This window comes from Schistocerca serialis, chromosome 1, assembly GCF_023864345.2.
Source record: "Schistocerca serialis cubense isolate TAMUIC-IGC-003099 chromosome 1, iqSchSeri2.2, whole genome shotgun sequence".
Taxonomy (NCBI): domain Eukaryota; kingdom Metazoa; phylum Arthropoda; class Insecta; order Orthoptera; family Acrididae; genus Schistocerca; species Schistocerca serialis.
The window spans coordinates 945,399,270-945,423,221 of NC_064638.1; the positions used below are offsets into that span (position 1 = coordinate 945,399,270).

The 23,952-nt window shown below is 41.5% G+C and overlaps 1 protein-coding gene across 1 annotated transcript in view; it reads left to right on the top strand.

Moving 5' to 3' along the window:
- LOC126412568 (eIF-2-alpha kinase activator GCN1) overlaps positions 1–23,952 on the top strand; it is a 255,275-nt gene that overhangs the window by 20,999 nt on the left and 210,324 nt on the right. The window contains exons 3-5 of the mRNA XM_050082216.1: positions 10,430–10,625; positions 15,347–15,689; positions 22,019–22,271. Of these exons, the coding sequence (XP_049938173.1) occupies positions 10,430–10,625; positions 15,347–15,689; positions 22,019–22,271 (792 nt within the window). The remainder of the gene's footprint in view (positions 1–10,429; positions 10,626–15,346; positions 15,690–22,018; positions 22,272–23,952) is intronic.

Sequence of the window (23,952 nt, forward strand, 5' to 3'; positions counted from 1 at the left end):
CATTACTGTGGCGATGCATAGCATGTTTGGCAACTGGATGGACAAGTTCGCGGTTTGCCACAGTTTACTAGTGGCCATTCGTGTGGTGGACTGTTGGTTACTTGTTGCACTCACATATAATGCTGCATACTAATTGTAGCATAGCTGATGAATAACATTGCTACTTTCAAATGTAGCCCTGCCTTTTGTTGAGTAGGAGATGCCTGTGACAGGATTGCAGGTAAGGCTGTGGTATATTTCGTCAACTCCTGTTTTAAACGGCAGATGCAGTGTCCATGGGTGGGCTGTATGGAAGAGACTTTTTGACAAGGAACTGGTGACAGCTGTCAGAGTGGAGTTACTGTTGGTGTATGGTGTGCTTGACGTGAACAGAAGTATTTACGGAGAGGTGGATATTAACATCTAGGATGGTGGCTCATTGAATTGAGGAGGACCAGGTATTGTGTTTGAATGGAGGTGTTAAGTTTATGAAGGGAGGAGCAAAGGTTGTCTCTGCCATGAGTCCAGATCATGCAAATGCCATCAGGGAATCTGAACCAGAAAAGGGGTTTTAGGTGTTGATTGGTAAGGAAGGTTTCCTCCAGATGGCCCATAAATAAGTTGGTGTTGGGTGGTACTGTGTGAGTACCATGGATTTGTTTATGGATTTGACCTTTAAAAGTAAAATAATTGTCGGTATGGATGTGGTGGGCTAGGAGAACTAGGAAAGAGATGTTGGATTTAGCATCAGGAGGACATTGGCAAAGCAGTGTTTCATAGTTGCAAGGCCACGGATGTGGTGGTTGTTGGTGAGTAAGGATGTCGCATCTGCAGTGACCAACAAGGAGTCTGGTGGTAACGGGGCAGGATCTCTGGAAAGGCGGTGAAGGAAGTGGCCACTGTCTTGAATGTAGGATGGGAGATTAACTAACCAGCACTTGGATGTTGTAGACAATCCCATTTTTTGGGCTGCCTCATTGATAAAAAGCTGATTTGGCTGTCCCATATTTGTCAAGTAAAAGACTAGATGAGAGTGCAGGAGCTTGACACTTTGTTTCCTTGTTCACATGTTAGGGTATGGAACATACCACTCTTCTCCACATTTACTGGGCCCTGGTCTTATCTTGACTGAACTATGTTTGCCAGGTGGCACCTTCAGCTTGTGATTTGGTAGGCCCAGTCCATGATCGTGGCATTTGACTGGCTACTGACACCTCTTGGACTGATCCCATAGACAGTCTTCTTGACAATGTGAGAACCTTCTGTCTTCTGAACCAACATGCCAGCTGTTGCACTGTCCAACAATTTCCTCATCATCCAACTTACCACTTTTTTGCATACAAAGGTCATCAACCACCTGACACTCACTCTCAGGTGGATTTACATTGGAATGGGCCTTGCAGCCTTCTGGTGAGACCTTCACCTAACCTCCTTAGAATGTACTCATTGTGTTTTTCCCCGCCCTCTCCCTCCATGGTTGATGCTGAGGCCATAAATTAGGACCAATCTATTCCATGATCATAAGGTTTGCCAGCTCCAGGACTTGTTTGCATATTTTCATTTCAGTTCTCCAAGAGTATCAGGATTCCATTACCATTTACATTGCCGGCTCTAAAACGATTGCTAGGATGGGGTGTGCTTTTACGTCTCATGCTGATTAGAAATAACATTCATTGCCAACAACATATAGTGGTTTTATGATGGAGCTTATTGTGATTAACAGAGCCTTATATTTTATTAAGCATGCCTTTCTAGATCATGTTTTTTAATTTGCAGTGATTCAATGAACAGTCTCCAGGCTATTGATTACTGTTACTCTTGTCACCCTGTGATGTTGTACTGTCTGCTCAGTTGTCTTTCCCTGGGTCCACAATGTGTGGATATTCTAGGTAATGACCTGTTTGACTAGAGAAGTGATGACTCACCTCACATTCACTTTGACAATCCCAAGTGCAGATTTGTGGGTGTAAATAAGACCTCTGCTCACTCAGAGATGGAACAACATATAGTGTGCTCCTGCCCCATCTAATAACCTACACACTATCAAGGAGACTACTGCTACATTGGGCTCCTCCTTCCATTCCTCCCAGAATGAAGACTCCGTCCTATGCTGCCTCTGCATCGGCCACAGTGTTTGACTAGTTTTATTTATGCACCAAGCCACCTCCACATTGTGGTTGCAGAGCCTTGTAGTTAGTACCATACCTCGCTTCCTGATGGAATACCCTTCCTTTCTTGGCCCTCCATGCTAAACATTGTCTTTTGAATTCTTTGTCTCTTAATATTGGCAGATGGTTCAGAGAAAGTTGAACTAATTCTTCATTTTCTCTGTAAAAGTGGTTTTTATTCTAGATATGTGATTTTAAACTACCTTCAGTGTGGGGGCGGAGTGGTTGTGTTTTGGGCATCTCCTGTTGCATGCTGTCTCTGGGGAAACCTCAATGCTATCTCCTTTGCCAATTGCCTCTTTCATACCTCTTTTACTCTTGTTTTAATTGCTTTTAGATTTTATGCACCTCTTATATGACTACAGCCTAATTCTTGGGTTTTGGGTTCGATAGTGGGTGCTCAGTGCCTTGTCTATAATGTATTAGGGGGTGGGGTGGGATGGGGTGTCTCCCATTGGATGCAGGACCCAAGGGGCACCCACCTGCTGCCCTATCAATTTTTCTTATCTTGTTTTTATTATTGACAGTCCAGCTGATGTTAATTACGAGGGTAATCAATTAACTATCCACAAAGTAGTTATAAAAATTTATTGTAATCAAATAGGAAACTTACAAGGACATCATTTTTCAACGTAGTATCCTTGTGTTTCAATGCACTTGGTCCATCGTTGTACAAGCTTCCTGATGCCCTCATAAAAGAAGGTTCTCAGTTGAGCTGCAAGCCACGAATGCACTGTTTCTTTCACTGCTTCGTCCGAGGCAAATCAGTGGCCCCTTAATGCCTGTTTGATCGGATCAAACAAGTGATAGTCAGAAGGGGCAAGATTGAGACTATATGGAGGTTGATCCAGTACTTCAAATTTGAGTTTCTGGAGTGTTTAAGCAGTGTGGGCAGCAGCAGTATGCGGATGGGCATTGTCGTGCAACAACACAACACCTTTTGACAGCAATCTTTGGTGTTTGATTCGAATTGCAGGCTTTAGCCTGGCAGTAAGTGTCTCACTGTAACATACACTGTTTATTGTTGTGCCCCTTTCCCCATAATGTTCCAGTACTGGGCCCTGTGCATCCCAAAAAACCATAAGAATCAGTTTTCCTGCGGACAGTTGGGTCTTGAACTACTTCTTGCACGGCGAATTTGGATGTTTCCATTCCTTACTCTGTCATTTACTATCTGGTTTGTAATGATGGGATCTATGTTTTGTCACCAGTAATGATCCTGTCTAAGAAGTTGTCCCCTTCGTTACCATAGCGATCCAAATGTTTTTTGCAGATGTCTAAGAGTGTTTGTTTATGCAACTGCGTGAGTCGTTTTGGGACCCATCTTGCATGAACTTTATGAAACCGACATCTGTAGTAGATGATTGCGTAGGCAAAACCGTGACTAATTTGCAGACGATGTGCCACTTCATCAATAGTTAATCGTCTGTCTAAGAGAATCATTTCATGTGAATGCTCAATGGTTTCTTCATTTGTGGCAGTAAACGGTCGTCTGGCTCCATCATGTGTAATACTTGTGCGACCATTTTGAAATTTTTCAATCCATTCGTAGACACTGTTGTGGCAAAACACTGTTCCCATTCTGTACTGAAAGTCTTCGATGAATTTTGTCCCCTGATACACCTTCTGACCACAAAAAACGGATCAGTGAAGATTGTTCTTTTTTTGTGCAAATAGACAGCGGAGCAGCCATGATTAACAGCATGGCAGCGATAACAAGACTAACTTAGCAGCTTGAAAATTGCAAAGATATAACGACAAATAAACAATGTAAAATGACAGTACTACCAAAATAAACAAAAATATAAGTAAGTTGCAGATAATAATTGACTTATCCTCATACATTTTTAACCTCTTACTTGTACTCTTCTGAACCTTCTGAGTTGAAGGGTTTCTTTGCTTTGTTACTGTCCTCTCTTTCAATCAAGTTGCTGTGAAACAGATGCAGGTGGGCTTTCTCTCAACATGTGTGAGTCATAGGAGACCCCTCTGCTCTGACATTTTTAACAGCCTGATCTATATACTTCTCCATAAGTTATTTATCATCTGTGGCATCGGTAGTGCCTTCAGTGCCTTGATTTTACTGCTCCTACGTACATTAATAATCAGAACACGTTCCTGGTGGGCTCCGCTAGTTCCATATGAACTGTCCTTGGACCTAGGGACTGATGACCTTGCTGACCCTTCAGCCCCGAACTAATCTTACTGAAATAAAGTTGAACACCACTCGAGTATTAGGGCTGAGGCCTGTTCTGACTGGCTGACTCTGCCTGTAAGGCAGCACAAGGAGCACTGTATGATCATGAGATGTGCTCAGCATGTTGCCAATTCCTCCTGTTGTTATTGCCAGTATATCAGCTTGCTGCCAGTTCCTCCAACTGTCATTGCCTAGATGAATCCTGATTGTGCCACTGCTTCATTATTCAAGCAGCTCCTCATTTGGCCTCACGAGATAGAGTAGGTCTCATTCCAGACCTCCCTACTCAGGGGGAAAAGAAAGAAAAAGAAAAAAAAAAGAATTACTGGAAATTAAACACACATCCTTCCGTATCAAAGGCAGTGATGCCAAGTATTTGGCTTTGGAGGTGGTCACATTAAATTGAATAAGCCATATTGACTTACACGTGAATGCTGGTATGGTTCTTGTCAGTATGCTATGGCTGTCACCTTCACCATTCAGTGACCATCATTCACCATAACTATTAGGGATAGTTTGAGAACATACTTCTGTACAAGTGACTTATTTGACCTCCCCCCCCCTTTCCCTCCTTTTCTCCATACACTCTCACTCACGTAAGTTTTTGCTACTAATTGTGAAATACACAGTTGACCAATCTTGCACTTGGGCTAGTAGCTGTGATACATCCTCCATGGAAATCTTACAGTTGTGACACCTCTGCTACCCCTCACAGCTTGGCTCCCATGTGGTGGCTTTTGTCACTTGGGCCTTAAACATGCCCTTTTAACTAATCATCATCCATTTCACATCCACTGCTAGAAAGGCCCCCATTAGACTTTCTGTGCATGTGAATTTCCGTTTTGTGAGCACATATATCTTTAGTGTTTTTCTTAACATCACTTATCTACCACATTTCGTGGACAATCTACATCTTTAAGTTTGGCTACATGTTCTATGAACCTCCACTTAATTTTCATTATGATCTTCTACTCCAGTGTGTTTCCATATCCATTATTTGTTTTCGTATCTGCCTCAGTCACCTCCACATGCATTTCTCCATTGCTTGCTGAACAAAGTGTGGTGTTTGATAGATTCCACGTTAAAAGACCATTAATATGCGCCACTCATAAATATCTCCTTTTCAGGCACATTGGAACACTAGTTTTGAAAATTCCGTTTAAGTTACCAAAAGCACTTCATTCAATTTTTCCTCTCTTTTTATTTCTTCTGCTGTACATCCAGTCATTGCCATCAACAGCCCTGATTTGAAATAAACATATAATACGGTCATATAATTGACCTGCCTGGATACCCAAGTGTGTAACATTTTGCTTCCAGGGTTTGGAGAGGCGAGATTGCCCCCTATGGAATCCGCTTTGCGGGTTGACTCATTAATGCCTGTATTACGTTTTTGTTAATTTTTTCATGTTTATTACTTTTACCTCTTCTTTGTTACATTTAAAAAGAAGAATTAAAGTGAAAAAGAAGTTTTTACCTGTACAGTTTTAATATAGTATACCACACCATACAGATGTTGGACAAAAATGTAGAAACACTGTGAGAAATGCATGCTGGAACATAATTCAGATAATAGCCATATCTGCTGGTTGTGGTGGTGTAATTGTTCACAAATGGCATTTGTGCACTGTCCTCAATATGTTGCAAGTGTTAGTCATGTTCAGAACAGTGTTCTTTTGGAGCTAAGTGAATTAGAAAGCAGGTAAATTGTAGGTGCTTGATATCAGGTGCTTCCATAACCAAGGTAGCCAAAGCGTTTGGTGTTTCAAGAGGCACCTTATCAAATGTATACCGCATACAGGGAAAGTGCAAAAACATCATCAGCTAAGTCACAATGTGGGCAAAGTGTGTGTTGAGTGATAGTGACAGATGGTCGTTGAAAACGATTGTGATGAAAAACTTGAACTTGGCCACTAATTTGCAGGAAGAATGATGTAAGATTCCCTTGAAAACCAAACAGGATCTGTATTTATCCAGTCTGAGGCAACTGGAAACTGTTTTGAATGCCTGGAGGTTTCCTACATTGTATTAGGCATGATCCTGGTAGCTGAGTGGTCAGTGCGACAGAATGTCATACCTAACGGCACGGGTTTGATTCCCGGCTGGCTAGAAGATTTTCTCTGCTCAGGGACTGGGTGTTGTGTTGACCTTATCATTATTTCATCTCCATTGACACACAAGTCACCACAGTGGTGTCAACTCTAAAGACTTGCACCAGGCAAATGGTCTACCCAACAGGAGGCTGTAGTCACATGGCATTTCCATTAGGCTTGATAATGTGTTTTTTGTTTTTTTGTTTTTCTATATTTTTGTCTCGCCCCTGTATATGTAATGCTAAGCTCTGTTGAGAGCAAAACACCAATGTTATGAAAAGGTTACTTATTTTGATGCTGAAGGAAACAAATTAAACATGAGTGCAAATTACACATTTAAAGCAAAAGTAACTAATACTTTTTGGTATGATAAGTTGCAAAACATTCCACACACAGTTCCACATTACATTTCTTGCTCTGGGTACGTGCTGACATCTTAGTTTATTCCAACACATCGTCTTCTTTTGAGTTTCAGTATTTTCACTATCAGGCGGTTCATTTCATCATACTGGAAGTCGTCTGCTATGATATTTGAGTGTTGGCATGTGGGGTTTGTCCAAATCCTTTCAATGGCATCACATACCTCCGCAACTATACCTAGGCACTTTATGAGAAATTTAAGTTGTAGAGTTTTCCATTTTTGTGGTAGAGTATCAAGGCCGTGTGTACAGTGACAGCTGAACTAGTTACTTTTGCTTTAAATGTGTAATTTGCACTCATGTTTAATTTGTTTCACATTTTGATCCATTGGACTAGTTCTACACATGTGCTTGTAGTATTGTCAGGATAGAGGATTGAAGGAAGAAATTTAATGTGTTTCCTTGACCACTGAAGACATCTTTGTAACAATATTATTGTTTCCACACCAAGTTGTCATGCCATTTACACAGAAACAGACCTTTTTACCTTTTGTATGACATGATGAATCGTACTTCTCTCATCTTTCTGTTTTCTTCATCTTTGGAAGGGACAATTTGGGGGATACAATTTTCTCTCTTAGTACCCTGCAAAAAATTCAAAATTACAACAGCAATAGGCATAACAGGATAATGTGTAAAAATTTTTAAAATGTTCTCATTAGTGCTTTACTTTTATGCAGTGCTGAAAATATAGCATATCTCCCTGAGATACAATTAAATAAGTGACATGCCGTTCTTGGTTTATGAAGAAACTGTTTACAGTTTTTGAACCTGAATGATAAAATATGTCTTGGTATTTATTTTAAATCTGTGGGTTAGTGAGATTCAGGCTGTAGAAAATATATTCAAATTTAATTGCCAGTTGTTTGCAGTAGTGGACAGGCAGGTTGTCACAGCTAATACCACTTGTATGAAAGAACAGATGCTCAACAATCCTTAAATAAACATAACAATATTAAGAAGTTCATTATTGTCCAAACAATCAGTAAAAGTCCGGTCTTGTCACAGGTACCAATAATGTAACTGTGGGCTCTATTGTGACAACAGGGTGGTATGTGGTTTCCCCATATCCAACTAGGTAAATACTGGGCTGGTACCAAAGCCCTGCCTCAGATGCATGCTACGCAAACATATAGAAAACTTTCTCATACTTGAGCATATGTTTTACTTTAGAAATAAACAGATGGGGTTCACAAATTCCATCCATGGGGAGGATAATGGTGTTGACAAGGGCACCCAGTCACCAGCTGGTACTAACACTGCTAAAACCCATATAACAGTGTTGATCCCATAGAGACACGGGGAAAGGTGAGGGAAGAAGACAGTTGCATAATCACCTCAGTCATCACCTCTTTCATAATGGGACTTGGATTTGTTAGATGTACACTTCACATTTGTTCTAGTTCCCTAAATACTAGCCACAATTATTCAGATTATTTCATATTGCTTTTTACATCCAGGGACTATCGTCTTAGACAGTGTTACGGTGAACTATTCTCACGTGGTAGATTTGGGTTTGTATAATTATTTGAGAGATTGTGTCTCATCAAATACGAGGGGCATTCAAGAAGTAATGGGACATATTTTTTTCTTGGCCAGTTTCAGTTGAAAAAATAAGGAATTTGTTGTGACATATTGTGGAACATTTCTGCTTCAGCCCCTATAGTTTCATGAAGTTCCAATAGGGGGAAATCTGTACGCAGTCTTCAAAACAACATCTGTAACGAAGGCGTGTTCCAAGCCGAGAGCTGTCATTGAGCATTGCAGATATTCATAGGCACTTGCAGAATGTCTACAGAGACCTGGAAGTGAACAAAAGCATAGTGAGCTGTTGAGTGAGACATCTGTCGTCATAGCAACAAGGTCATGCAAACGTGTCCAATCTTCTGCGTTCCAGATGGCCACACACAGATGTGACTTCTGTAATGTTGTAACATGTTGACACTCTCATTAGAGACTGATGTATCACAGTCAAACACCTTGCTGCACAATTGGATGTCTCTGTTGGTACTGCTGACACATTCGTCCACCTCAGGGGGTACTCAGAGGTGTGTGCCCGCTGGGTTCCTTGCCTCCTAACAGAAGACCATAAAGAGCAATCAAGGACCATCTTGCACCATTGCTTGCACACTATGAGGCTGGTCATGACAGTTTTTTGTTGGATGTTGTCACAAGTGGTGAAATATAGGTTCATCACTTTGAACCAGAAATAAAATGGCAGCACATGAAGTGGTGCCACATGACCTCTCCTCTGGAGAAAAAGTTTGGAGCCACACCTTCAGCCGGTAAAGTCATGACGATGGTCTTTTGGGACTCTGGAGTGGTTATTGTGTTTGATGTCCTCTCTCATGGTGCAACAATTGACTTGTAAGTGTATTGTGCTACCCTCAGGAAATCAAAGAAATGACTTTAGCAAGTTTATCGCCACAAAAAATGCAAACAAACTTCTCCTTTTCTATGACAGTGCAAGGCCTCATACAAGTCTACACATGCCAGAGGAGCTCACAAAACTTCATTTGACTGTTCTTCCTCGTCCATCCTATAGAGCTGATCCTGCACCTTCAGATTTCCTTCTGTTTAGCCCAATAAGGATGCACTCCATGGGAAGCAGTACATTGATGATTTGGAGGTTATTGATGCAGCAAGATGCTGGCTCTGATGTTGACCTGTAGAGTAATGCCAAGTAGTCATACAGGCCCTCCCAGTAAGGTGGCATAAAGCCATTGCATTGAACGAAGATTATGTGGAAAACTAGAGTTTTGTTGCCAAAAGAATGGATGTATTGGAATCCTGAATAAAACCGATTTTTTTTTCCAGGAAAACGTGTTGCATGTCTTATTGACCGCCTCTTGTATTAATTTTTTGCCCTCATTGAGCAAAGGGAACTATTTCTGCGTGACAGTTGTAAGATGAAAGGTCAGTTATATTTATAACAGTAGTGGCATCAATATCGAACCCAGCATAACACCAGTAGTAACATCTCAATGCAGAAAATTCATCTTGAAAACTGCTCAGGCTAGCTAACTTAAATAATTGGTGCTACTTTGCCGAAACTAGGAGTAGAAAGGCTGACACTGTTTACTGAGCATCTTATTAACTGACTGACTTTGTGTGTGTGTGAACATTTTTCTGCCAAAGGAAGATATTCCACTAGTCTTTGAAAGAAGGGGAAGGAAGGACAAATGGTATCTGGTAAAAGCCTTTCTTTGGCTTAAAGTTTGATTATTTCAGTTCTGAGGATAAAGGACTGATAGAAAATTATTTCTCTATCATCTACAACATGTTCATGATGGCAGGATCTTCCCCATGTACAGTCTGTAGAGTTATAAAGAAAGAATTTATTATTTATAGATTCATTAATTGACTATAATTCTAAAGGTACTGCCAGCTGAGAATGAATATTGAATTATTTTTGTTAATATTTTCTTGTGGTTACTCTTGCAGAATGCTTTATTACTGTATTATGCAGTACTAAATTTTAAGATGAGAAACTGTTTTCTTGCTTACAGCACATTTGCATTAAGTATTTTAGTGTTCTTTAGTGATATTCACATACTATATGAACTTTTACAGGTATTACGGAAAATATTGTACGAGGCATTTGCAAAGTTCTACAGTTAACTTTACCCAGATACAGGGACAGCACATCACAAGCGTATGTCAAACAGTTAATTGCAGAACTAACCGTAAAGCATACAGACTGGACTGTAAAGCATTTGACTGCAACCCTCAGTGATGTAGCCAACTTTTATAAAACTCTCTCACCAACGTAAGTTAATTTTTGTTTCATCATCATAATTTTAAGATTAGCTGAGTAAGGCAGTCTTACTGCTATATAATGGCACCTCGCTACCTCAGTAATACAATTTATGTTTTCTGTAATGATTTATGTAACTGTGCAATTGTCTAGTAAAAAAGAGTTCACCTTAGTACAGTGGACTGTCGTATTTATACTTTCCATCATTACAAATTGTGTACATGAATATGAAGCAAATTCCCAATTTTGTATTAAAGAATGTTTAAGGAAAATTCGCAGAATTGAATTCCACACATCATGTTATTTGATATATCATGTTTTCTCAGCATGCTTCATTGATGGTGTGCTTATGGATGTTGTGCTGAGTTGTTGTTTTCCATTTAATGCACAATCTTTCGACAACCGACTCGGCAATGTTTGTCAGGTGCTCGAAGTTTTGCTGTTATGTGTACACTCTGCCAAGACTCCAACCATCTGTGAACTGTTGTTGATCTCATCAAAGGGCATAGTGGGTGTTGGAAATCAAACTCAGTGATAAATAGCGGTGCAAGACTAACAGCAGTCACATTCAGGTTGGAGTTCAAGCAGTTAATAAGCATAACAGCAAAACTTGCAGCATCTGTAAAAGATGGCAGGGTTGGCCTTCAAAATGTTGTGCATAAAATGGAAACAAGAACTCAATGGAACACACGGATGCACACCATTATTGGTTTATTATTTCATAAGAGAAGTAGCTTAAGATGTCATTTAGTATTTTGTCTATTGCTGTTAAACAAAGGATAAATTTGATATGTTTCTACAGATGAATGTAGATTATTCATAACATTCCATTATTGTCTGTTCAGTGTGGTGGCACAAACGAATGTGAATTAGACATGGGTATGTACAGCCCTACATAGATTGTAATATGCCTCCAGGGGTGTCATGTTGTTAAATGGGACAGAGCCGAGGACAAATGAAAGGCAAACAAAGATGAATACAATATCTCTGTGGGATCTGACATGTAAAAAACAAGTGTACTCTCAAAGCCTGTGTTCAGAATGTCGACCACCATCAGCGTTAACACATACAAGCTTGCAGTCTGCCATACAATGATTGCTGCACATGTTCTAGCATTTCAGCAGAAGTTGCGGCACAAGCAGCAGTAATACATTTCATATCATCTTGTGTCATTGATGTGTTCGTGTAGACAGTGTCTTTCAGCTTCCACCATAAAAAAGAATCCAATGACTTCAGATGTGGGGCATGGGCTGACCAAGGTACAGGTCCTCTTTGTCCAATCCATTGATTTGGAAATAATCCTTGAAGATGCTTGGCCATGATTTGTGTTCTGTCCACAAACAATGTGCCTATGAGGTGACTGGTGCACTATTCCACACCACATGCTTAAACTCTATGGACAGTAACATTCCAGCTGATGAAACCAATGGAAATTGTCAACAGACCAGTAGTGCATGTTACTGAGATTTATTTGACCATGATTAGTAAATTTTGCTTCATCCATAAACAAGATACATGAAATGTCCAGAGTATCATGTCTTAATGCCCGTGTACAGAAGTTCACACAATTTGCAACATCAGTTCCATGCAGCACTTGATGTTGAGAGATGTAATAGGGATGGAACTTATGATGCTGGAGAAGGCATAATACATTGGCTGACTCATACCACTTTCTGGTGTAATTGTACAGGAACTATTTTATAGATCTACTGCTACAGCAGCCGGAACATTAATTTCATCATCGTCTCTAGTCACACGTTTTGTTCTGTTGCGTATTTTAGATGTTACGCTACTACTTACATGCAGTTGTTTGAAGAGGTTCACAATATTTGTCACGATGTCTGTTATCTACTGGGATATCTTTCAATGTACATCGTACACAAACAAATGGAATTCTTCCTACATTCACCGTAACCATGAGCATGTCCACTTTTTCTGTATTGCAAAATACCATCTTCCAAGCATATCCTAATGTGTACACAATCGCTCAATAACTGACAGGACCATTGCAGTGTACACGCAACACAATGTAAACAAACATTATGTTGTTACCTAACATCTAAGCAATAGGATGGAACATAGAGCTGTTGGTGTTTACAACATTCATAATATGACAACTCGTAAACTACTAGCACTGGCTTCCTGCAACGAACGCCACTGATATTCTCATTTTACCCTACTTTTAGGATTTTACTGCTAATAGGCAGTGTCTCTTTTAAAAATCTGCAACTGTTTTAAATAACTGCACTTTCATAAACATCTCAAAATCAGTGTACTGGCTACGAATACATGCCCTTGTTTACAATTCAGTTATGTGAAAACCGCACATCTATAGTGCCTTCCATGTCCGAAACGTTTGCAGTGAAAGTATAAAGTGATCCACACTATAATATATAAATAAATATGAAATATATAAAGGAAATGATTTAATACAAATTTTGAATGTTCACAGGGATATACACTATATATTTTTTAAACAACAGTGTTCAGATTTTCTGTTAAAATAAACAGCAAGTAAGAAAATGATCTGCTGTAAAAAGTATGGTTTCATTTCCTTTGTCAATTCTATCTATGACAGCAGGTCATTTAAATATTCTGACAGATTGTTTCTCCCATATATATTTTTTCTCAGTATATGTATTTTAAACATAAATTGTATTCACAGTAATGTGCTGTTTTGTTTTCTTCCTCGCATACAGTATTCACAGAAAACAGGAAAGTTGTATATTTCTGCCTCATTGGCTTATGATTAGCTTACTATTACTGAATCTGAATTGTCAATAACAATTGAAAAAAGACTGAAGGCCAAAGGGGGAGAAATGGAGGGGTGGAGATGGACAGAGAGAGTGGGAGGGAAGAGATGGACAGAGAAGGGGGAGGAGAACATGGACAGAGAGGGTGGGAGGAGGAGGAGATTGACAGGGGGGGGGGGGGGGGGGAGAATGTACAGAGACAGAGAGAGAAGGAGATTAAGACGTATATCCAATCCTCGTACATATTAGAAAGTGTGCTTTCTCATTTCTTCCTTTTGCATCTAACCAGACTGAGGCACAGAAATGTGCAGCTGGGTACCCCTAATTGTTTATACATTCTTCAAGCCATTTAATGTGAAAGGTTCGAATAAATGGTGCATAGAAACTCAGGTTTGATTGTAGACAAAAATGTGTAATGGCGTAGCAGTGGCCTTTGTCACACTTCATCGAAAGTGCCAGTGCAGTTGTGCAGCCTGTGTGATAATGTAGGAAATGTAAGTTGGGAGGGATACATGTCTTCTCCCATAGCTGCTTGTAACTTTATATTTGTCTATTTTTACTTCTAATTATGATGATACTCATTAGAAATAAAATACTTTACATTGTGGCATTCAATACCATGCGTTGACAGACACAGACTTTTCTTCTGTGGAAGATATTGTGTGACAGTGCACTGCTGATGTTGCTTTGTATTAAATTCTTCACAGTAAGGGAAACAGTGATTGGCAAAGTAGTACCAAGTGCTGTGTGATTAAATGCATTGAAAATTAAGAAATGGATGACCTAGAGTGACCAGTGATATGAGAATTTTGGCACTGCATAACACAGAGCTTCAAGTGACAAGGCAATGTAAGCGTCACTGCTCAAGCTTTCAACTTTTACACATCCTTCATACTTGTTATATTGCTCCTAATGATAAATATTTTCATGATCATGTGCCTCGCCTGATGCAGAGACAATTCAACATTAAATCAGCTGTGAGAAATACTGTGAAGGAATTCATTCATTTTAGGTTGTGCACTGATGTAAAATTGGGATCTGTCCAGTCTCCTTTTGTCAAGAGAACTGTGTAACTGACAATGCCTGTCTGGTTAATAAAATTTATTTTCTGAGTAGTTGCTACTATTTAATTTTTGCTTCTCTAAGCAAACATGTTATTTGTCAGCGATGGCTAAAAATATAATTGTGGGCTCACAGGCTTCTCTCTGTTCTGGATTCCGTAGGTTATTGGCAGTTACAATGCATTTGTACCATAGCCTGATGAATGCTTTGTAGTTACTTGCTGCTTATTCTACTTCTTTGTATTTCTTCATCACTGTTTGTCAGATCTGCACTTGTGTGGTCTTCATAAATTCTCGTAAATACGTATGTTGGAAAAGAATTACCCCATTACTTAGGGTCTCATATATACTGGACAATGTGTATTTGAGCTTGTTTGTACAGTGTTATTCTTCTTGTACGATCTTGTTTCATATCAACAATGGAAACTGCAGGTTGGAATATCAACAATATTAGGAAAAGGGCAGATTACTGTTCATTGTAAAGATGACCCAATGACAGGCACAATCAAGACATACACAGCTCCGACTGGAATGCCTTCCAGTTGCCGGTGGTAGCAGTCGTGTGCGTGAGGTGTGCTTGCTTTTCGTGTTTGTGTGTGTGTGTGTTTTTGCTGCTGAAGAAGGCTTTGGTGATTTGTAACAGTCTTTTCATTGTGCCTATCCAACTCAAAGGGTCATCTTTACTGTACTTAGCAATCTATACTTCTCCTAGTATTGTTGTTTCATTATCTTACTATTTAATACCACTGTATGCATATTAAAGGTGGGTTGTTATTTGTTTATAGATTCCATTTTTGCATGATTTTTAAGAAATGTGACTTCCTGCTGAGGTGACCTTCTCATAATGTTGTTAATTTTGTTATTGCTTTCGGTTTGTTTTATCTCTGTGATAGAAAGCTTGATATTTCTTGGTTTACAGTGCCAGTACATCCCAGACAGGTTTATTCGCTTTGGGATGGTCTTGTTTATTGGTGCAGCATGGATTTAAGAACTCTTCAGATAATACAAAAGCAGAGTTTAGACGCCTGATTGAAGTACAAGCAATGCTTCTAAATATAGTTGTAGCTGCAAGGCGTCCTAAGAAGAGTCATAAGGCGTATCACCTCCTTTCAACAACTTGGAAATCTGTTAAGGAATGCGAAGAACTGTATGTAAATGCAATTACAAATCTGGATCCTGGAGCTCATGTCCTAGTTCTTGGATCATGCCTTATACAGTACTTGACATGTATAAAGAAAACAGATTTATTTAATAAATTTAAGGTAAGATTGCTATTCTGTCTAAATTATAATCCATATGTTACATTATATTTTTGTTCCTGGTAACTTACCCCCTGTGGGTCCGGGGGTTAGAACTGACCTGAGGCATTCCTGCCTGTTGTAAGAGATGACTAAAAGGAGTCTCGCACATATTGGTCTTTATGTGATGGTCCCCTGTCGGGTTTGACCTTTCTAAATTTTCCCAAAGAGTGAGCCGATTGGGGAAGAGCCCCTTACATGTTGCATTGTGTCCATCATGCATTGGATCTTTAGCCCACTGTCTCGTTGTCACATTGCAGTCCCGCTCATTCTCCATCTCTTGTGCGAGGACACCTTCCTGGGTGTGTTTTCCACCATGCACCATGTCGTGTCGCTTTCTGCCCCTACGATGACCATGGACTTCTTTGCACCTCATATCCTGCACGGTAGTCAGTCTGTTATGGTGGGGCTGCCATGTACCCTGTTGGTTGTGGCCCCCTGGCAACACAGGGATCACTCTGCTGATGCCTGCGCTGTTAACTCCCCACATATGTCATGGAGTAGATGCCCATCTCCCTAGGGTGTTGGGCTCGCTGGCCACACCGTGGGAGGAACGCCAGGCTAAGGACGGCAGTGAAGCTTATTCACCCCGGTACCTTGTTTGTAAGAGAGTTGATGGGGAATCTTTCATGTCCATGAAGCCTCAGTTTTTTGTGGAGCATTTGGAGGACAAGTTAGGGGAGACGGAGAGCTTGTCCAAAATGCGCTCTGGGTCAGTCTTGATGAAAGCAGCATCCTCTGCCCAGTCACAGGCATTACTCACTTGTGGCAAGTTGGGGGATGTTTCTGTTACCATCACTCCTCATAAGAGCTTAAATATGCCCCAGGGTATTATATTCCACAGGGACCTGCTTCTGCAGTCTGACAATGAGGTGCGCGCCAATTTAGAGTGGCGAGATGTTCATTTCGTCTCGCGCATCCTTCGTGGTTCGAGGGATAATCAGGTTGCCATTGGTGCCTTCATCTTGGCTTTCGATGGTGATACATTGCACGAGAAGGTCAAGGTGATGGTCTACCACTGTGACGTCAAGCCGTGCTGGAAGTTTGGCCATATGTCTTCCTGCTGTACTTCCAGCTTCACATGTCGAGATTGCGGATGCCTATCAATCACATCCCAATACTCCATGTGCCCTGCGCCCCATCTGTGTCAACTGCAGAGAGCATCATTCACCTTGCTCGCTAGACTGCAGGATTTTACGGAAAGAGAGAAAAATCATGGACTACAAGACCCTGGACCGACCGACCTACACTGAGGCTAAGAGGAAATTTGAGTGCCTACATCCTTTGGCTATGACCACCTCGTACGCTGCAACTACGAGTACAGTTGTCACCCCATCAGTTCCTCGCATTCCTGTCGCCTCTCAGAACCAGGAGACTACACCTGCCACCTTGATGGTTGGGGCACTTTCCTCCCTGTTGCTCCTGCACCACCTACTTTGGGAACAACACTCCCCAAACCATTGGGGGTATCAGTCCCCACTTCTGAGCCGTAGAAGTGTAAGTCCTCTAGTCCTCTTTGGCTCCTCTCGCTAGGAGGGGGTCTCTTGGGTCACTCCCTTCCCAGGTTTCTGCTAGTGGGAAAGATGACATCCGCCGGTGGCTGAAGAGCCTAAAAGCAGCTTGTTATAGCACCTTACACTCATCCTCAGTCCCGGAGACTGAATCAGTGAAGTCCTCCCAGCCAAGGAAACCCAAGGAGGAGCGAGAAAAATCCAAAAAGAAGGTCCCCAAGACCAAGGGAATTGCGGTAACACCCTCATCTCTGCTACCTACAAGCTCTGCGCCTGCGTATGAGGTGGAGATTTTGATGTCCATTGAGGACCTAGATCACGCTGGACCCTCAGACACAAAGGATATATTTTGCTCAGGCAAAACGTTGGTGGCAGTAGGTGACCCTGTGGTGTAACTACCTCGTTGAATGTTCCATGCCTTTCCAGCCTTAAGATGACATCATCCTCCAGTGAAAATGAGGCGGTTTTTTCCATCACCTAACTGAGCTATGGTAAGTGTTAAGCTTTACACTTGCTTTGTGCATTGCCCTCCAGGAAACCTCGTTCCTGGCAATGCAGACCCCTGCCCTCCACGGCTATAAGGGATACTACAGGAACTATAGTGACTATAATCTAGTGTCATTTGGTGTTTGCGTTTATGTCCTAAACTCAGTCAGTAGTGAAACTGTGCCCTTTCAAACCCCTCTTGAAGCTGTGGCTCTCAGTACAAGGACGACACAGGAAATAACTGTCTGCAATGTATATCTTCCTCTACATGGTGCAGTATCCCTGAATGTATTAACTGCACTTATTGATAAACTCCCCAAACCTTTCCTACTTTCGGGAGATTTTAACACCTGTAACCCCTTGGGGAGAGGCACCGTGCTTACTGGCCGATGCAGAGATGTCGAAACTTCACTGTCTCAGTTTGACCTCTGCATCTTAAATACTGGGGCCGCCAAACATTTCATTGTGGCTCATGGTAGTTACTCGGTCATTGATTTATCAATTTGCAGCCCAGGACTTCTCCCATCTATCCACTGAGGAGCACATGATGACCTGTTACTGCCCCGATGACAGGCCCATGGACGCCTGCCCATATGGGCCTTAAACAAGGCGGACTGGGAAAGCTGTCACCGCTGAATCTCCCCCACATGGGAACATCGACGTCATGGTTGAGCAGGTGACTACCACTGTCATTTCTGTGGCAGAAAACATAATCCCTTGCTGTGTAGGTTGCCCCCCAGTGAAAGACACTCCCTTGGCGGTCGCCGAGAGTTGCTGAAGCAATTAAGGAGCATCGATGAGCTCTACAGCGACATAAGCCGCACCTTTCCCTGGAGCACCTCATAACCTTTAAAAGGCTCCATGCCTGGGTTTGCCAACTTATCAAATGACAGAAGCAGGAGTGATAGGAGAGAGATGTCTCGAACATTGGGTGCCATACATCACCTTCCCAAGCCTGGGCAAAGATCAAACGTGTTTTTGGGTACCAGACCCCAGCAGGTGTTCCTGGTGTTAACATAAATAGCATGTTATCTACCGACGCAAACGCAATTGCCGAGCACTTTACTGACCACTATGCTCAAGCCTGTGGGTTGGAGAATTAAGCCACAGCTTTTCGCACTCTTTACGGTGGCTGGAAGGGAAAGTCGTCTTGTTCACTGCACACCACAGTGAATCCTATAACACCCCATTTACGGAGTGGGAGCTGCTCAATGCTCTTGCACATTGTGCCAAATCAGATATCCACAGTCAGATTATTGAAAATTTCTCATCTGACTACAAACGACATCGCCTCGTCATCTTCAACCGGATCTGGTGCGATGGCGTCTTACCATTGCAGTGGCGGGAGAGCACCGATATTCCGGTACTCAAACCCGGTAAAAATCCAATTGATGTGGATAGCTATCAGCCCATCAGCCTCACCAATGTTCTTTGTAAGCTGCTGGAACGTATGGTATGTCGACTGTAGGGTTAGGTCCAGGAGTCGTGTGGTCTACTGGCTCCATGTCAAGGTGGCTTCCGCCAGGGTCGCCCTACCACTGATAATCTTGTGTCCCTCGAGTGTGCCGTCCGAATAACCTTTTCCACACGCCAACAGCTGGTTGCCGTCTTTTTTGATTTAGGAAAAGTGTATGACGCGACGTGGCGACATCATATCCTTGCCACATTATACGAGTGGGTTCTCCGAGGCCTGCTCCTGATTTGTATCCAAAATTTCCTGTTGCTTCGTATGTTCCGTGTCCAAGTTGGTGCCTCCCATAGTTCTTCCCATATCCAGAAGAATGGGATCCCCCAGGCTCTGTATTGAGTGTATCTCTATTTTTAGTGGTCGTTAATGGTCTAGCAGCAGCTGTAGGGCCGTCTGTCTCACCTTCTCTGTGTGCAGGCAACTTCTGTAGCTCATACTGGTCTGCCTGTACTGGTGTTGCTGAGCAGCACCTACAGGAAGCCATCCACAAGGCACAAGCATGGGCTCTAGCCCACAGCTTCCAATTTTCGGTCGCGAAGTCATGTGTTACGAACTTTTGTTGGCGTCATACCGTTCATCCGGAACCAGAACTTTACCTTAATCACAATCCACTCACTGTAGTGGAGACATATCGGTTCTTAAGACTGGTTTTCAACGCCCGATTGACTTGGCTTCCTCACCTTTGTCAGCTTAAGCGGAAATGCTGGCAGCACCTCAATGCCCTCTGCTGCCTGAGCAACACCAACTGGGTTGCAGATTGCTCTATGCTGCTGCAGCTCTACAGAGCCCTTGTTCAATCCCGCCTTGGCTATGGGAGTCTGGTTTATGGTTTGGCGGTGTCCTCAGCAGTGCCTTTATTTGACTCAGTGCACCGCTGTGGTGTTAGCCTAGTGACAGGAGCTTTTAGGACGTGTCCGATGACCAGCATCCTTGTGGAGGCCGGAGTCCCTCCATTGCAGGTTATGCATGAACAACTGCTGGCCAGTTACGTTGCACACATTTGCAGTACTCCTGCACATCTGAATCACTGTCTCCTTTTCGCACCCATGGCAGTTCATCTCCTGCATCGGCAGCCCAGGTCAGGGCTTCCAATTGCAGTTCGTGTCTGATCCCTTCTTTCTGAACTGGAGTCCTTACCTTTACCACCTACACTTGAGGTACATTCACAAGCACCTCCATGGCGTACACCTAGGTCGTGCCTTCGCCTGGACCTTTCACATGGCCTAAGGACTCAGTTAACCCCGTGGCTCTCCGCTGCCACTTCCTCTCGATTCTTGACATGGACCGAGGCCACGAAGTGGTTTACACTGACGGTTCAATGGCTGATGATCACATCAGCTTTGCGTATGTCCATGCAGGACATATTGAACGGCATTCCTTGCCTGATCACTGCAGTGTTTTCACTGCCGAGCTGGTGGCTATATATCGTGCTCTTGAGCACATCCGTTCATGCCATGGGGAGTTGTTTCTTCTGTGTACTGACTCTTTGAGCAGCTTACAAGCTATCGACCAGTGCTACCCTCATCATCCTTTGGTAGCGACCATCCAGGAGTCCATCTATGCCCTGGAATGGTCCAGTCATTCAGTGGTGTTTGTCTGGACTCCAGGTCATGTCGAAATGCCAGGCAACGAACTTGCAGACAGGCTGGCCAATTAGGCTACGTGGAAACCGCTTGTGGAGATTGGCTTCTCTGCAACTGACCTGCGTTCAGTACTACGCTGCAAGGTTTTGCTGCTTTGGAAGCCGAAATGGCATAACCTCAGCACGAACAACAAACTGCGTGCCATTAAGGAGACTATGAATGTGTGGAAGACCTCCACGCGGGCCTCTCGCAGGGACTCTGTGGTCATCTGTCGGCTCCACATTGGCCACACTTGGGTGACACATGGCTACCTCCTGTGCCATGATGACCCACCTCAATGTCGGTGCGGCGCCCGGCTGACAGTGACCCATATCTTGGTGAGCTGTCCTTCTTTGGCTGCCCTGCGACAGACTCTTCAGTTACTGGACTCGTTGGCATTAATTTTTGCTGACAATACCTCATTGGCTAATTTAGTTTTACGTATTATATGTGACAGTGGGTTTTATCATTCTATGTAAGTTTTCGCCCATGTCCTTTGCCCCTTTGTGTTCTCCACTCTCTCTTGTGGCTCTCTTGTTTTTACCCCTTCTACCTGTTACTTGCTTCTCTCTTTGGTTTTCTTTTCCTGTTTTGTCTGTGGTAGTGTTGGTTGTCCTTCTGTCATTCTTCTGGTTCTTCCTTTCTGCCGTTATTGTGTTGTACATCTCCTTTTCTTACTTCTTTCCCTTGTGTAATTATTTCACCGGGAACAAGGGACCGATCATTTTGCAGTTTGGTCCCTTTCCCTCCCTCTTTTAAACCAACCAACCAACCAACCTGGTAACTTATTACCTAAGCATTTCACAGTGTCATTGGTGACCTGTTCTGTGAAGTTGTTTTATGTAATTAGGGATGGTTTCATACTTAAGAATAGAGAATACAGATTAAATGCCTAACTTACATTGTAAACATAGCTTGGCTTGAAAGACCATATCTGCTCAGTTAAAATAAAATTAGTCGTAATGTAAAATGAAAAGTGGATGTTGTTATTACTCTCTATTTTTCATTAACACTTTCTTCAAACAAGTAAGGCACAGTTCTAACCTTCTTGCAGCTGACAAAACATGGAGTTTCTTTAATGATTTCCTGCTTTGTGGTTTATATCCATGTGGCATTACAGTAGCATATCATAATTGTAATGGATTATGCACATAACTTTGGAATAAGTGTAAATTGACTTTACTGTATCGTCAACTTATGTTGCAGGCACACTTGTTAGACATTTTTATTAAAGTAGCTATTAGCTGCAAAACAAAACCATCACTATTTCTGATTGAGGAATCACGACCGTTACTCAGACATGTTACTCATGAAGAGTTTAAACAAACTTTGCTTCCTGCTATGCAGAAAGCAATGCTGAGAAATCCAGAAGTAATTTTAGAATGTATTGGATATGTTTTGGTGGGTCTTTCCATTGACCTGAGTCAGTATGCAAAAGACATTGGAAAAAACCTAGCAGGTATAACATTTTTGAACATTATTACTTATTAGTAGTTTATATTACTTTGTATTGAAACACATCAGATTTATGTAATGTAAGATCTCTGTTTTGTACGGAATGTTGTCTGTCTAAATAAAATGTTTGTAGTTACATGACAAACCAAGCTATGTGACATGCCAAGAAGAGCCATACTACCACAAACAAGTTTGGAACTTAGTGGGAGAATTTTGATTATAAAAAAACATTTGTAGTATATGCCACCTGGTATTGAGTCTCTTCAGTGTTACCTAAACTAACCACGACAGACTTTCTATGCAGTAGACCCTATGTAGTAGACTGTGATAAAGTGAAGTAAGCATATTCTCACTCTAGACCAAGGATCAGGGCAGAGGGAAGTTGTAAAAAGTTGAAGTTCACTGAATGTGGCCACATAATATTGAAGCCATTGCTTTGTGGTTAATTTCTTTTTAATAAACAGGGTTTATATAATAAAATTAAACTCCAGTCACAATTGAATACACATGATGCTTTGTGTGTACACTTTGTATGCAACTCTGAATAGAGTGGAAGGAAGAGGAGAATGTTGCCCCAGCATCCAGTTTACTATGCTACCAACAGTGAATTATCCCAGCATAAAAAAATGTTGATATAAACATGTCTTGATAAAATTCAAATGAAATTCTTACTAAAATTTACACAGTGTGTAAAGAATGAAGCAAAATAATCAAACAAGAGTGAACCTTTCATTGTGTCTATGTAACGAGGTGTGACAGTTGTAGTCCCCAAAATTTATCGACATCACATAATTTGGCATTGTATGAGGGAGTAGCATGTGTGATAGTTTGGAAAGGATTGTCCATTCTCCCATCCCTAATGCTCTCTTCATTTGTAGTTGACAATGGAAAACTATTCCTTTTGCCCAGCGTTATAAACATTCACTGTTGTTGCAGTGTCATTTCTCCTTTGCAAGCATTATTCATTCACTTAGAGAACTTTGATTTGTCTTATCCATTACTACTACTACTACTACTACTGCTACTACTGCTACTACTACTACTGCTCTACTACTACTATTATTATTATTATTATTATTATTATTATTCTATGTTGTTTTTGGGTTTCTGAGCTACTATGGTGAGTTTCAATATATACAGGGGCAGATGAAAGGAAGTGATTGTAAACAAAGGTGAATTATGTTCTGCTTTGAAATGTCCAGTGACTGTCTACAAAAGTTAGGGAAATTGAAACCATTAAAAAAAAGGAAGTTTTGTCTCCAAGAAAAGAAAGCAGTTTAAGTAAAACATATTACTGACTTAGGTGATTTTCAGAAAAGTGTTGTTTGTGCGACTGGTTTAGAATTCTGTGATCTAGAGGCATGTTGTGTAAGTGTCATGGATAATGTCAGTTATCATTTAGAAAGGGAGAAAATTCCTGAGTGGAATACTATAAAAGAAAGAAATTATACAATGGCTTTGGGCTATTATATGAAACCAAAGAGTGGACAAACTCAAATCCCAAAACAGTTCCAATACCATAATGAGCTGGACTGCATAGCAGCAAAAATGTACAATAAGGCATTGACCCCCTCTCCATATCACTACCAGTACAACACCATTGAAAAGATATGGACATGTTATATTTGCGTAGACTAACATTGTCATATGGACCAGTAACTTTTGGGATTGTTATTAAAGCATCG